The sequence below is a fragment of the Sus scrofa genome, chromosome 13, assembly GCF_054392235.1.
Source record: "Sus scrofa isolate SSC_HxYL_T2T_F1_AM1 chromosome 13, Sscrofa_HxYL_maternal_Yorkshire_Landrace_v2.0, whole genome shotgun sequence".
Lineage (NCBI taxonomy): Eukaryota > Metazoa > Chordata > Mammalia > Artiodactyla > Suidae > Sus > Sus scrofa.
This window is the reverse complement of record NC_139395.1, coordinates 123,503,567-123,520,071: the sequence shown is the minus strand read 5'-3', so window position 1 is coordinate 123,520,071 and position 16,505 is coordinate 123,503,567. Positions and strand designations below refer to the sequence as shown.

The window sequence follows — 16,505 nt, the reverse complement described above, 5'->3', positions numbered from 1 at the left end:
TTTTTTAAGTCACTTCATTTTTTTCATTTCTGTATTAATATATAAGTACCCCCTTTTTTTGTGAGGAAAGTTGTGATCTAAAAGAAAGAAAGAAAGTAAGAAAGTTGTGATCTAAAATTCTGAAGATAATGCATTCCTGTTTGATCATGTTGTTTCCTCAAACACTTTTTGTTCTTTATTATCTTGCTAACACATTTATTGTCCACCCACAACAAGACATTTGAAGATGGATCCGATAATTCAGAGCAACAAGCACATACTGTGTATTTCTTCATGGAAAACTCCATGTTTCTATTCCCAAATGTAGCTCTTATGGTCCTCATTACTTCTTATTGCTCCCATTTTCTGAATCTGAGTACATCCTACGCTATCTTTCGCTCTCTTCTTTTTCTTTCCTATGTTCTTATAAGTAAGACTGAAGAGAGAAGAACATTAGTTTTTTCATAGAAAGAAGGATGAAGTCATAGTTAGATGCAAGATTGGTCAGTTTTTAGCTGTCCAGTTTTGAGAGCTACCTCTGGGAAAAGAAAAGGGGCTTTTCTATGGTGAGTAATCTCATTTTAACTATATAGTTTCTTTTATATGGTAAGTGGCCAAAACCATAAAAATTTTGTATAAGGTGCTTTTGAAATGTCAGTTTTTAAAAGTCTGAGAAAATATTAAAATAAAGAAATTGAGGAGTTCCTGTCATAGCTCAGCAGAAACGAATCTGACTAGTAACCAAGAGGATGCAGATTTGATCCCTGGCCTTGCTCAGTGGGTTAAGGATCTGGTGTTGCCATGAGCTGTGGTGTAGGTTGCAGAAATGGCTCGGATCTGTGTTGCTGTGACTGTGGTGTAGGCCAGTGGCTACAGCTCTGATTGGACCCCTGGCCTGGGAACCTCCATATGCTGTGGGTGCGGCCCTTAAAAAAAAAAAAAAAGAAAAAAAGATTCGAAATTGAAATTATAAGTTGAGCATTGTAATGCATTTCAGCAATAGATTGATAACCTCAGTTTTGATGAATTAGTTCTGCCCTGAATGAATAAAATGTTTTAGATGTGCTTGGTAATTGAAGGTTATAAATTAGAATAAAGATAAAAATGATAATGAAAGTGGCACTTGAAAAAATATTTCTAAATTGTTATTTAAATGGAAGAACATTATATTTTACTCTTCTGTACCTATATGTGAAAGATACGTTATTCAAAGAAAAGTTCATGAGATATAATAACTAGTTAACCCAGGCTTGTTTTATGTGGGGCATGCTTTCAGATGACAGCATTGTCTTTCTTATGAAGGTATGTTATATCTGGACTGATCAATCTGTACATTTTACCTGACTCTTACTAATTATTTCTGCAATATTCTTTTTAGAACAAGAATTCCAAGGAAATTGCTTTATCTGGGTTTTGAATTAATTCTTATTTTTAGAATACTAAGAAATATTCTCTTCTTTAGGAATCAACCTGAGACTACCACCAGTAAATTTCATTTGTTCCTAGCCTGTATTTCAGGTACTCAAACCCAGTGAGAACATAACTGTTAGGAATAATGTCTAATTGTTGTGTATTAATTCTAACATCCTTCCTCTCATCAAATTCTAGGCTGCCAGGATATCGCAGATGAGTTCAGAGCACAGGAGATTGATGGACAGGCTCTTCTCTTGCTAAAAGAAGACCATCTTATGAGTGCAATGAATATCAAGCTAGGCCCGGCCCTAAAGATCTGTGCACGTATCAACTCTCTGAAGGAATCTTAACAGGATCACGAGGTTTTGTGGTAACAGGATTTTTATTCTTCATAAACAAATATGTAAGGTAAAGGCTCAAGTTGGCCTAGAATATTGTTACTTATCATGGTGGACAGCCAAGCACATGGGGATCTCCACATCAAAACCTGACATTTCTTCTACAGATATAATAATGCATCATACATTTTCATAGTTAGCCAACATTGGTAAAATTCATTTTACAGGTTACACACAATATTGAAAGACTTGTTATAGAGGGCCATGATATTTTTCAAAGTGTTTTACTAAATAATTTTTTTAAAGGCAATGTTTATCATTAATATAAAAAAAATCCTTAAAAGTAATTTAATGATTTACATTTCTCCTTTTTTGATTCGGTTTTCTTATACATTTTTGTACCGTATAAGTTTTCTATAGGTTGTCATGAGAGATATAATTTAGGAGTAATTTAGGAATAATTTAGGAGTCCAGTGACTGGAATTATATGCAGTGAGCTATCAGTGTGTGTTTAAAAAACATGTCTATTAGACAATTGTTTTGTCTATAAAAAGGATTGCATTCTAGCATGAATAATAATACTGATCTGGAAGTTAGAAGAGTTGGTTTCTGTTCCATACTTGACCAAGAATTTGGTATGACTGAGGAAGTTAGTTTTCCTCTTAGTTTTTGTTCATTTAGAGCAGTGGTTCTCAACAGAGGTCAGTTTTGCTCCCCAGGGGACATTTGACAATGTCCGGGGACATTTTGGTTGTTGTAGGTTGGGGTGGGGGAAGGTTACTTCTGATATTTGGAACATAGCCTACAGGGATGTTGCAATTATCCTACAATGCACAGGATAGTCCTCTGTAACAAAGAGTTATCTGGTCCAAAATGTCAGTAGTGCCAAGGTTGAGAAATCCTGATGTAGGAGTGATAAATATTGGTCTTTTTCACCCAAAGGTATATTTTGGAAAAAAAAGAGACATAATAAGGAATACATTCATTATACAATGGAAGTATTTCAAATAGCATTAATATTCTGCTGAAGTATTTTTCCTGGTTTTATGCATTCTAGAAAAAGGGGGAAAATTCATTAAATTGGTCTATAAAATAAGGACTAGCATACCATTAATTTGATTCTCAGTATTCATAATAATTATTTTTCATATCTTTCTGCACTGATGAAGACATGATATGATTATGAACCAGTGCACAGCCTTTGCTGGCTGGACAATAGTTTGCAATGGCTATGTGGTTGGTCTTTAGATTTTTCTAGTGTGGAACATGCTGGGTCTAGCTAGAATGCACATTCCTTTCTCTTAACTGAGTCCTTGTATGCTTCCTGCAAGGCACTTGTCCAACTGATCTCTTTTGGAAAATCAGATCTAATTTTGTAGGTACATGTTTTAGGGGAAAAAAAATTTAAAGCAAAACCTTTCATTGAACAGTTAATGTTCTTCTGTTAGAATTATGGCACCAAAACAAAATTGCTATGGGAGCCCTGTAAAGTTTAAAGTCCTGGACATCAAAAATATTTTAATCTTTTTTAATAGTATTCCATTGTATTTACCACACAATGGAAGTGTTTTAATAACTGAAAGAACATACACAGTTATTTGGCAGAAGTTCAGTAAGTGGGGAAGAGTCCATGGGTTTCAGTCATTGGCACTGCTCTTTTCAAAAAGATTGTGTTACGCTAGTAGAAGACTAAAGATGTCATTAAAGACATCACAGATATTTATCTTTTGGCTTTGTGTACATTAGAGAATGTTGATTATTTTTATACAGAAATACAGCGGGTAATTTTTTTAACCTTTAGATGCCTCTCATTTGAATGTATGCTTTGTGGAATTCTTTTGTGTAGTAATGTTTAAAAAAACAAAAGATGTTTATTGATAGTTATGTGTAGGATTAGAATACGTAATATATAGTGTAAGGCTCATATTCCAGACCTACAATAGCTTGTAGTCTATGTCACATATTTCTTTATATCACATTTTAAATTATTGGATTAAAGTTTCGAGGAAAGGTTAGGTACTCTATAGTCAATCTTCATTTATTAGTAGTTAATCATTATGACAGAGTTGTCATATGTTTGACTTTCCCCCTCATCTTGCAATTTCAGAATGCAAGTATAGGTTAAGCATAAGAAGGAGTTGGTCCACTGTATGGGGGCTGAGGGACACAAAGGAAAATCTCCCCTGGAATTAAGACTTTGTCACAGATAATCCACAAATAATTTATGCAGAATTGGTTCTTTGGGGATACACTCCCTAGCAATAATGATTACCTCCCATAACAATATTATCTGTAGCCTTTAAGGTATTAACTTGGAACTGTTAGAGGTTCTCTTCCTGTTTACTACCCTCTTCTTCGGTTGTTGTGTATTTACTGAAAGCCTCTGTGCCTATCACTGTGTTAAGTATCCAAGAAAGCATAGAAGAGGGGTTTCCATTCGAGAGCACCTTATAATCCTAAATCTTATTTATATCTTAAGAATAGTCCAGATCTTTTCTCTCCACTCAAAACATACCCAGAAGATACATTTGCTTTTTTCAAGAGTTATTTTATTTAGTAATGGCTCATTTACTTTTAATCAGTGGTTTTCTTTTTGATGCAGCTTTTCTTTCTGGATGATTGAACCATCTGAATTTCAGAATTTCAGTTATATATATTGGATATAAATGATAACACTGGGTGTCCACCTCTCTCCTGAGCTTTAAGCACAGTTTTAGTATGAAATAGATGGGGAGGTTGCTGTTATTTTCATTTTCCTTCATACTGTTTTAGGATTTGATTGAGGAGAGGGACGGACAAACAGAAAGGGGACATGGGAAGTTCTTTCTACCTTTGCTACCTAAGTTTGCATTTTCTGATTTCTTTACAACAATGCAGTCTTTTCCCATTGAGGAAGAAAATCTCTGCAGGTTTGAAATTTTATTTGCTCTAAGCCATGTGTTCCTAAGGAAGTAAATAAAACAGGATTGGTTTGTAAAAGTTTTTCCTTACATGACATGCATTTTCATCAAGCCTTCAGGCATGTGTCTCATGCAGCTTTGATGTAATAAGTGAAAGTGCTGTCCCAAAACCTGTCACTTATTAAAGTTTCTGGTAATTTTTCCATGATGGTATTTTTAATTTGCTGGGGCATCCTTTAAACAGACCTTTTTTTAAAGTCCCCATTTAAGGACTGTCCCCTTGGAGTAGAGAACCTGGAATAGGAGGAAAGAAATGTTAGTGAAGAAGCTTGAGAATGGAAGAGAGGCAGACCAGAAACCTGCCACTTTGTTAGTTTATCCCACTTCAACACTGAACAAATTTCTGCACTTTTGAAGTTAATTCATGTTTTACCTAGTTTTAAATAGAAATGACTTTTTTTAGGTAGCCCATTTTATTTGTGTTTCCTTGTGTTGAAACAGTTAAACTATATGAAATAAGTATTGTTGTACCCATACCTTTGAATAATTTTCAACATAGATAATCTTCCTATATCTGGTATGATATTCTACTCAGACATTTATTAAAATCGCAGTTTTAGATTGAAATCTGTTCTAGTGCCCCAAGTCACTGACTTGTACAATTAAATGTTATAAAGTCCTGTTATTTGCATTTTCAGGGTTTTGGTACCACCATGGCACAAGTATGGTAGAGAGGTAATATATAGATTGTATAGTCTTAGGCTGTGTTTACATATGTGTAAACAATCTTGGAAAGAATAATTGTTAAAGATGTATTTGATGGATGCTGTCCTCATTGCCATAAGGAGTGGAAGAAACCCTTGGCTTAACACACTGTTAAAATGTTTCAAAGATATATTTTCAACCAGAACAGCCTAGTCATATTTTGTGGTTTGAAGATCCTCCCCCTTAGTCAATGGCAAGAACTCAAGTTGCCGCTATGCGGTAGGCACTGGGCATTATTGCCTAAGAGCATGAAAGGGCCTCACTCCCCCTCACCTCCTCTAGCCTCAAGTAAACTGTGTGAAAACTTTCTTAGACCTTTGCCTGAAGATCCCTACAGAAGATTTTATAGTGGGATTAATTCTAGGGAGGTAACTGAGACAGGACTTTGTAATACCTAGCAGTCATGTCTCCATGAACCCGCTGGGCAGTGGAAACTGACCATTTATGCACAGTGTTTCCTCAGTCTTTTTCCTGTGCACCGCATGTTACTATAACTGGGCTTTGGGGAAGGTTTTCTAGGGAAAAGGGTGGGGAAGTGGAGGGGACAAATAGGAAAAGCATTCCAGATCCAAGAGGATAATATAGTTAACTAAGGTCGTGTAGCATAGATATGGCCATCAGTGGTTCAAAATAGTAAATTATAATGGTTGGATCCCAGTTAGAGCAATAAACAGGGTATGGCTTTTTTTTTTTAATGTCAAGATTTACCTATAATCATAGTCTTTCATTCTCTTTATCAAGTTATCTTGCCTTTAGGAGTGTATTAATAGTTCCAAGGATACATAAATTGGTGATTTCTTTTTCTTTCTTTCTTTCTTTCTTTTTTTTTTTTTTTGCCACAGCATGTGGTAGCTTAATGTGGGCTCTCAGTTGCCAGACTAGGGATTGAACTCAAGCTGCAGCAAAGTGCCAACTCCCAACCACTAGACCACCAACAAACTACCTATAAATTGGTGGTATTTGACTTCTGAAAGAGGTGACTATTATAGTGGAGAATATCTGTCAAAAACTGAAAGGTTAATTGTTATGATTGAGTTATCAGAATTATAGAGGAGAAAGTATCCATTTTTAAATACTACAGTTGAATCAGTCTTGTGGATTGTTACAAAGAAAGTTGTTTTTAAGATAGTATTTTGTTAGGCTGTGTCTCAGTGTAAGAACTAGATGACTAAGATAGGGTTCTGTTTATTAGTGCAGATTTCAGTAAATACAAGCCTACCTCTATTTCTTTGATGCACAGTAGTGTGGGTCATGAAAAGAACTGTTTAATCCACATTCATCAATATTGTTATTTTCTGAATCTATTTAGAGCATTTTATTTCATCTTAGTAATTGTGATTCAATTAAATAAGCACAAACACAGTATTAGGGAAAGTAAATATGCAATCTTAGTAAAATTAAATTTCAGCCTCTTGTATAAGCTGTACATCTTTTAAAAAATTCTTTGGGAAGATATTCCTCTTTTGTTATAAGTTCATAACATGTCATTATATAGTTTCCCTTATAGCATTAATATAAGCCATTTCTTTAATAAAAAATATTGAAAATTATATTATCTTCTTTGGAAAAAGTTTCCTAAATTTTTAAGAATTTAAAAGTTTTACATATTTTTCAGAGCTTAATCTATTTTAAAGTAATACTATGAGAAAGCTTTTTTTTGAAAGTTGAAAAGCACTAATACAAATATAATTATTACCATCATATTCCAGAGCAGAACATCTGCCTTTTCCTGAACTGTCACTTTAGTACACATACATGGAAAGGGAGACCTGCCCTCCTTTTCAGATCTGAAGTCCAGCTTCCCTAATGAAAACTCTCCCATTCTTCTCTAACACATGAACTCACACCTCATAAGTGCCATGTTTATGGACACTTTTGGTAAATGTTTTATTTTTTCCCTTTTTATAGCTTGTGAACATTTGGTTTTACTTAACATGACAATTTCAGCCTCGAATATTAGAGAAGAGGTACATTAGAAAAATATTTTTGGAATTCTTGCTGTGGTGCAGATGGGTTAAGGATCTGGTGTGGTGTTGCAGCTGCAGCTCGGATTTGATCCCTGACCTGGGAACTTCCATGTGCTGTGAGTGTGACCAAAAAAATCATATATATATATATATATATATATATGTAAAAATCATATATATTTTTTTCCTACTGTCCTTGAAAAGTACAATTGCTTTCAATGATATTGGTGGTGTCAGTACAAATCCACAGAAAGAAAACCTGTGTGAAGTTTTAAAAATGTATTGTTTAAAAGGAGTAATGAATGAATTTTAATTTGGAAAAAAGAAAAAACAATATAAATTTAAAGCCCTATTAGGCTAACCTGGTATAATTTTAAATGTAAGAGTAATAAAATAAGTCCTTTTAGACTACCTATTTAAATTGACTCCAGTTATCTTAAGGATGGATAGTAGCCATCATTTACTGACTTAAAAGTTATACTTTAGGGACTGTTATCAGTGTTAAATCCTTGATTTTGTGGAGCTTTAATTTATGGAGGTGAAAAAGTTGGTATTTATAGAGAAGGGTGGGGAATGGTAATGAAATGAACATTAACTATTTTAGAAAGGAGGAAGTTTTTTAGTCTTGCTTCAGGCAAACCAGATGTGTCCATTGCTTAAAATCTTTGGAATGCTTGTGTTAAAGTCATTTTGTTGGAGTTCCCATTGTGGCGTAGTGGAAATGAATCCAACTAGGCACCATGAGGTTGTTGGTTCGATCCCTGGCCTCACTCAGTGGGTTAAGGATCCAGCGTTGCTGTGAGCAGTGGTGTAGGTTGCAGACTTGGCTTGGATCTGGCGTTGCTGTGGCTCTGGCATAGGCCGGCGGCTACAGCTCCGATTGGACCCCTAGCCTGGGAACCTCCGTATGCCATGGGTGCGGCCCTAAAAAGACAAAAAAAAAAAGTCACTTTGTTTTAGGTAGTAAATAATCTACTTTGGTAGTAAATAATAGATGAACATAGTAGTTAAATTAACATGATAAATGAAGATAAAACACTGGCTAGGAAACTGGGGTTTTACTTCTGGTTGGTGGATTAGCTATTTGTGACACCTTAGGCAGTTACTTAGTTTTTAACCTGTTTCTTTCTGAATATACAGTAGAGAACATGTACTACCCAAAATGTTGATTTTGCTTAAATCATCTTTATGCTTACATAAAACTATGATTCTAAGTCACATAATGGAGTATTTTTTAAAGTTGCTCCCACTTAATTCTCTTAAGTCTCTTAATTTCCTTTTTTAATGGTTCATTTTATATTTAAGAGCTTTTGCTAAGAGATCATTATTCATGAAGCATCTACTTCCTGGGTCACCCACAGTCTTTGTTCTCCTAAGGATAAAGATAGAAATTTCACATAGACAGCAAAGGAGGATATTTTTCTTTCTAAATGCTTCTTGCTAAACCACTGGACATATGAACTCATCTGAATATTGTTATTCATGCATTTATCTATTCATTTAGCAAACCATTTGAACACTTACTATGCAGTGTGTGGTATACCTGACTTAAGGAACTAGTAATAAGTAAACATAATCCTCCATTTTTGATTGTGACTTAAAGAAACATGTACATAATTATTATTACATAATGTACTGAATGTAAAGTTGGAACTGAGAGGGGATTTTTATGCATTGGGTAAAGGATTAGGCTAGATGATATCTAATGGGTCTGAGTGAATGAATCATATGACAATTCCTATAACACATTTCCACTTGCTAATCCATCACCATATACCTGATTAGTTTACAAAATCAAAGGTACCTACCTAACATTAGGATTTACATTTTGAAACTGTTGTGACAGCCCGTATTTCTCAGAATTATTTGGACACTTGAATCTATTCCAGAGGTGTTGCCATGCAGGGTGTGAACAATACAAAGGAGCTGGTGCTGACATACTATATACATTTTGAACTCTGAAAGCTTTATATCCAGTAGTAACAGTGCAGTAACTTTCAAAAACTGAAAAATATCAAAGGATCTTGCTGAGCAGGTTTGGTTTTTATTTTGGTTTTTTGTTTCTTTTTAAAGCAAGGAAGATTGCATAAACTTTGACTATCATTAAAAGTATTTACTTTTTAGAAAGCACACTTATATTACAGAGTAAAAGGGTTTTTCCTTTAAAATGCAGAACTGGTAAACAGTAAAACAGTTCCATGGTTGTAGCTTCAATTGACAGGTATTTGGAGAGTAAACACAGAGTGGGAGAATGGATTAACTGGATAGGAGGTCCCTTGCCACCCCGGGAGTCTGTGAATTACATTGTAATTCCCACTGAGGCAGCTTTACATATTAATGTCACTCCATACTGACATTCTCCACAAAGATACAAAATGAAAATATATTTAAAAGATCTTTAATGCATCATAATCACAACCTTTTAAAGCAGGAAAATGTACAAATAAGTCTTAGATTAGAATCTGTATTAAAGTGTTTGTAAACAGGAACACTAACATCCAAGTAATCTGGGTTTAAAATAATTTTCCCATGGTACTGGTTAAAACTTTGAAACTATTTTAATTCACTTAGTTTTTCAGATATTTTATGCTGTAAAAATATTACATACTTTTTATATGTGTATTCTTAAATTTTAAAAAATCACTGGGAATGGGCAAAGATGGTATAATTTTGGACGTCTAATTTCCAAGACATTTAACTAGATTCCTAATTGCCTCATTCAAAAGCTTGGATTTTTGTTTTCCCCATAGGAAAGGCCAAATTAAGCTCCAGAGACTATCCTTGAAGTAAGGGGTGATCTTGTGGTAAAGGTTTGGAGTTTTAGGCAGCAGTGTGCAGGCATTTCAGGCCTCTTTGTTGAATTAGTGCTTTTTGTGTTCTTGCTTGTCAGAAACATTCTCTGTTGTTGATTTAACAAAAGCAAATTGTGATAAACTGTTAAAAATTTTTTTGATGCTTCAAGCACATGGTTAACTGATTTTTTAAAAATTCCTCCGTTTGGTTCCTCCCACTATCCTAAATAGGACTTTCATATTATTAAAACCTCAAACACTGATCCACCCAGGATGAACTAAGCATCACCAAGGGGAAAGAAAACATTTTTTATCTTTACAAAAAACAAATATTAAGATTATATATATAGGTGTATTCTTTATGTTGGATATTGTACTAGAGTCCTCCTTACAGGCAATGGAATAGTTTAGCACCCTTAGCATTAGCATTCCTAGATTGGTGTCTGTAGCTACAGTTTTAAAATGTATAACCTGAAAATGAAGTTAATTTTGCATTTTAAGAGCACACCATGATCTATGTAAAAAGATTGTCCATTTGGTGTATTTTTTTAAAAAAGAGAAAGCACTTTCATATTAACAAGTAGCATGTGTATGAATTTTAAATTTTCATATTTGTTGTGTCTGTATTCAGTGAAGTAAAATTGAACATTCAAATGTTTGTTGATGGCAACATTAACTGTTAAATTAAAGCACCTTATACTCTGCTGCTTAAACTTGCTTGTAATTGCACCTTTGTTACCTGCACATTTTCACATAGAATATTGTTGTAACATTGCTTCATGTGGGTCTGGATGGAAGGTTAGTGGGCCTACAGGATCATTTATTTATATTGTTTATATTACAATAATATATTGTAGACCAGTTGTAAGTTCATTTCTTTAAAAAATAAAAGCCTCTTCCATTTGGCTGGTCTTTTGAATAATTTCTTTCTATTTTTAAGTTTATGGAGGGATGGGGAATCCTCTAAGTAAACAAATAGCTTAATGAGAGGCTTGAAATAGTTATTTACTTTTCACATTTAAAATCTGAAGAAGGTAGAAGTCTTTTTTGTTTTTGTTTTTGTTTTTTTGGTCTTTTTGCCTTTTCTAGGGCCACTCCCGTGGCATGTGAAGGTTCCCAGGCTAGGGGTCTAATCGGAGCTGTAGCCACCGGCCTACACCACAGCCACAGCCACACGGGATCTGAGCCACGTCTGCGACCTGCATCACAGCTCATGGCAATGCCAGATCCTTAACCCATTGAGCAAGGCCAGGGATCAAATCCGCAATCTCATGGTTCCTGGTCAGATTCGTTAACCACTGTGCCACGATGGGAACTCCTACAAGTCTTTACTAATTAAGTAAAATACATTTTTAAATACTTCATTCCCATGTATGGCCAATTAAAAAGCAATACATTCAGAAGGAAAGTAACACAGAAGTAGAACAGGTTTAGACACTAACAAATTAGATAATATCTATGTGGTTAACCCACAGAGTGATTTCAGATTATTCAGCCATTCAGATTGCTTCACTTCAGTAGTTCTCAACTGAGAACAATTCTGCCAACTGAGGGAAGCCTGGCAATTTCTGGAGACATTTTGATTATAATGACTGGAGAGGGAATGAGGTTCTGCTGGCACCTAGTGGCTAGAGGGCAGAGATGCTCCTAAACATCCTACGGTACACAGGGCAGCTCCCATAACAAAAGATTATTCAACCTGAAATGTCAATAGTGCTGAGCATAAGAAACTCTACTTTCATGTTGTAAATATACTGCCAATGAGATAGTTGTTGGACACGCAAATATAGAACAGATAAGTTTCAATTATGAAAATAAATCTGGGTTGTCATGGAAGAGACCTAGTCACTACTTCCAATTCTGTAGGGTGAGCAACTGAAACTTTTCTTTCAGGAATATATGTATTAAGAACAGAGTTATATTTTTAAAAATCACTTAAACTGAATTCATCTTTCTTCTTATGTTAAAGAATATTTACACCAAATCATTTTCTTGTTCTGAGTTTAATAAAAATGTTTATTTAAGCTCATATCTGAAAAGTTGGTGGTCAGTCTCAGATTTACATAGCAATCTGTATCCAATAGTTTTCTGGGTAACACAAACATCAGTATGGCCAACCAGTATAATTTTTTTTTTCTTGCAAGTATTTTATTTAAAAACAAACACCTAATAAATAATCTCATAGCCCCCCAAAAACACATTAAAAGATACAGAAGTTTGGGGGAGGATGGGGGAAAATTCAGTTCAGTTCATTCTTTATATGTCCCAATCATTCTTTCCTGTTTGTGAAATTATGATTCTCATAGCTATAAATTTCAGTGTTAACATGGCAACATATCAGCAAGTTATTATTGATAGAGACTTTTCAGTTTGCTCCAGATTATGAAGTGTAAGTGGAATGAAGCAGCATTTCCAGTTGACAAATGGATCCACAGGTAACGCCATATGTCTAAAATTAAGTTTGTGACAATTAAACCAATAAACTATAGCAATGAGAAAACTATTGACAAAGTACAACCATGGAATGTTCATTTCAATGTATGCTGGAATCTGTACTTTAAGTAAAAGGATAATTACTTGAAGTAGTACAAATGGTAACCAGGTACCAAGAAAACAGATAATGAACTTGGGCAAAAGTGCTTTTTTAGAGCTTAGAGTATAACTAGAGTGGGATGAAAAGGGAAAATACAGGATTGTCTCATTCATATAGGAAGTTATCCTAATAGCCTGTACCAAGCTAATAACTTTTGACCAAGAGGTTATAAAAGCAATAAACAAAATCATCACCATGGAAAATGACAGCCAGTAACTCTGAATGCTAATGTAGAATGGACATTGATAAGAATAAACATTCTGTGCCTTCAGGCTCTGGTAGATAGCAGGATCTCCCAAAACATAAGCAAGGATGGAAATCCAAATTAAAATAACTGTAAAGAAATAAAATAACTTTTGACACTTAAATGGAAGCTTGGTGGTTTTAGAAAAAGTCAAGTAATAATCTAGACAAGCTATCAGGAAAACTGGATAGTGCAAGAAGCCATAAGTAAAAGAAATAATTTGAGTAAACAGGCAGATGTGGTATTTAGTAAACCTAATGCCTAAAAGCACAAAATCCCTGAAATAGGATATAATGGAAACAGTCACTAAAAGTAAAAGATCAGTGAATGCTAGTGAAATGCAAAAATATGCCATAAAATTCTGACTGGTGTTTTTTCTTCTCATTCCTAGTGTGAGGATATTTAGTAATATTTTCCCAAGTACAATCAAGAATAACAGAGTGTTACCATCTAAGGGCTGATTTGTTTGATGTAGCTGGTACTGAAAAGAGCAGTTCTCTGAAGTAAGAACAGTCATTTTTTTTTTTTTTTTTTTTAGTTAAATTTCAAAGGCCTGTTGCTCCAATGAAACAGTGCTTTATTTTTCATCCCTGCAAAGAAAAATGAAAACGCTGATGTTACTTTGATGTTTTAAAACTTCACAAACACCTCTCGTCTCAAAAATCTAATTTACTCCAATCATTTCCCCAAACAGTAATATATTTCTCATAATACCTATAGAAAATAGATAAAGTGATCAAGAAGAATTAATGTGTATATTTTGGTCATTCTTTGAGAACTAGATGGTCCAGAACTCTCAGTTTGGTTACATATAACCAAGTTACATATAACCAAACTGTTACATGTAAATTACTAACTTCTACTAAGTACAGGTTTTGATAACTTATTTTTTTAGAAAAATGATAGAGGAGTTCCCGCTATGGCTCAATGGGATTGGTGTCATCTCTGCAGCACCAGGATGCAACTTCTATTCCTAGCTGGACACAGTGAGTTAAAGGATCTGGTGTGGACACAGCTGTGGTGTAGGTTGCAACTGCAGCTCAGATCTGATCCTTGGCCTGGGAACTGCATATTCCATGGGGTGGCCAAAAATGAAATTTTTTAAAAGGTAGAGAAACACGTTTCTCTACCAGAGCCACAATACAGCCTTCAAATAGCATGCTGATAGTAATACCCAGAACAGTACACTGATAGCTGTTAACTTGGTCCCACTCTGATTCCAGACGTTACTCATTTTTGTCTTTCTGTCCGTGAAATTTGGATAATGCTTATGGGGGCCTTTGTGTGTAGCTGTTTTAAAAGCTTTTTAGCTGTAGGATCATCACTCAGAGTAGATTTTTGAAGCTTAAAGATATAAAACAGATGTTTTAGCTAGAAACTATGAGAATATTGGTAAAGGAAAGAGAAAGATTCATCTTCCGGAGGTGACCTTTCAGGTATGACACCTGGAGAGAAGAAGGATACAGGGAAGGAGCAGGGACTGAGTAGGGCTACCTGAGAACATTAAGAGGTGCTAGCTAGGTAAGGGCAAAGGAACAGGAATTGAGCTTGACTGATAAATGTATTTGATAAAGAAAAAAGAGAAGACGAAAGATAAAGATCAGAGAGTATGAAATCAGGAAAGGATGGAAGAAAAGGAAGGAAATTCAAGAAACTTATCTTAAACCACCCCCCAAAACCAAACACAAATTTATCCTTAAAAAAACCCACACACACAGCTGATCCCAAGTTGTTTCTGCAAGACTATTCAACCACTGTTTATAACAGCAAAGCAAAACTCAAATAACAAGAAACCTACCCATGAAATGTCAAGAATTAGGGGTGGGTTAAAAATGATGCATCCTTATGATTTACTATTATGCGGCCATTAAAAATGTTCCTTGGGATAGGAGGAAGACAGTTTTCACTCTGTCTTTTCAATACTTGGTAAATGTTGTTTGCCTTAGGAATTTGTTACATGTTTAAAAAATAATACAGTAATAAATTTTCGTAATATGTTAAGTGAAATACAGGTTAAAATACTAACATCTATTTTTTAAATTTAAAAAAATTATTTTTAAAATATATACATGTATAGAAAAAGACAAAATGTACACATCAAATGATTCATATGGCATTATTTAAAGATTTTTCTGAATTTCTCAAATTTTAAGGAAAAAAATAAGGGAGTATCAAGTCTAGAAAGCAAAAAAACTTGAATTTGCTTAAAAACAGGTAACTGATGATTAATTTCAAGAAAGTAGTGGAGTTCCCGTTGTGGCTCAGCAGTAATGAACCTGACTGGTATCCATGAGGACATAAGCTTGATGCCTGGCCTCACTCAATGGGTTAAGAATCTGGTGTTGTGGTGTAGGTCACAGACGCAGCTCAGGTCCTGAGTTGCTGTGGCTGTGGTACCGACCAGCAGTTGTAGTTTTGATTCAACCCTTAGCCTGGGAACTTCCATATGTGGGTGTGGCCCTAAAAAGACCAAAAAAAAAAAATTATATATATATATGTATATATGTGTATATATATATATATATATACACACATATGTATATATGTATATATATATGTATATGTATATATGTATGTATATATGTATATATGTATATATATATATATATATAGTGAGGATACTGAGGATAAAGAAAAGAAATCAATGTGGGAGAAGGCTATCAGTTCTGTTGACAGAATAAACTAAGTCGACAGAGTCTCTTGTAGTTGGGAAGAGAATCTTCTCAACTACACTGACTTGATCTTCCGTGTTTGTCTTTTCACTGTCAAGTTTTAGCAAGAATATTGCTAAGAAGATTTAAGCAGAATCTCTCACCCTCAGTAGCTGGTCTCCCTCAATATCTGGTCAAGTTCCTCATCCCCAGCATCCTCTAAGTGATGTCTCATTACCTTGACCTGCCTTCAGAAAGAATTCTGGTATATCAGTTTAAACAGAATCTCCTCTTACCCCTGACATTCCTTCAATAATAGTCCATTCACTGACCTCCCACTTTCTTACCTGGCTGTAAGTTCCCACTTTGTTGTACTTGGAGTTGAGTCCAATCTCCACACACACTACCCCAATTAAAAAATCTCATAATTGTGGTTCTGACACGTATTGCAATGGTCTTGAATAAAGTTGGCTTCACTGTTTTGTTTCGTTTTGTTTTTTCTGTCCTTTTAGGGGTGCATTGAGGGCATATGGAGGTTCCCAGGCTAGGAGTCGAATTAGAGCTGCAGCTGCCAGCCCACGCCACAGCAACACCAGATCCGAGCCATGTTTGCAATTATACCACAGCTTATGGCAATGCCAGATCCTTAACCCATTGAGCAAGGCCAGGGATCGAACTCAAGTCCTCAGGGATACCAGTCAGGTTCATTACTGCTGAGCTACAATGGGAATGCCAATATTTTGTTCTTTAAAAAGCCTCCCTGGACAAGACAAAAATCTTTTGATAGGCTGTCTGTCCTAAATTTTCCCTTGAAAAATGTTCACATTAACTACTGGGATTCAGAGATTTATTAAGATTTGATC

General features: G+C 34.9%; 2 protein-coding genes across 49 annotated transcripts in view; one reads left to right on the top strand and one right to left on the bottom strand.

Annotated features, from left to right (window-relative positions):
- The window catches only part of PHC3 (polyhomeotic homolog 3), a 91,788-nt gene extending 80,729 nt beyond the window's left edge, over positions 1 to 11,059 (top strand). For 13 of the 45 annotated variants that reach the window (XM_084990234.1, XM_021069778.2, XM_021069785.2 and 10 more), the window contains one exon: positions 1,588 to 11,059. In XM_084990234.1, coding sequence (XP_084846360.1) covers positions 1,588 to 1,742 — 155 coding nt within the window. In that variant the 3' untranslated portion in view covers positions 1,743 to 11,059. The remainder of the gene's footprint in view (positions 1 to 1,587) is intronic. The other 32 variants (XR_014824270.1, XR_014824294.1, XR_014824273.1 and 29 more) reach the window with 7 other exon arrangements.
- Positions 11,060 to 12,141: 1,082 nt separating this feature from the next.
- Positions 12,142 to 16,505, bottom strand: part of GPR160 (G protein-coupled receptor 160) — a 44,634-nt gene continuing 40,270 nt past the window's right edge. For all 4 annotated transcript variants that reach the window (XM_021069792.2, XM_084990257.1, XM_021069790.2 and 1 more), the window contains one exon: positions 12,142 to 13,581. In XM_021069792.2, coding sequence (XP_020925451.2) covers positions 12,492 to 13,508 — 1,017 coding nt within the window. In that variant the 5' untranslated portion in view covers positions 13,509 to 13,581 and the 3' untranslated portion in view covers positions 12,142 to 12,491. The remainder of the gene's footprint in view (positions 13,582 to 16,505) is intronic.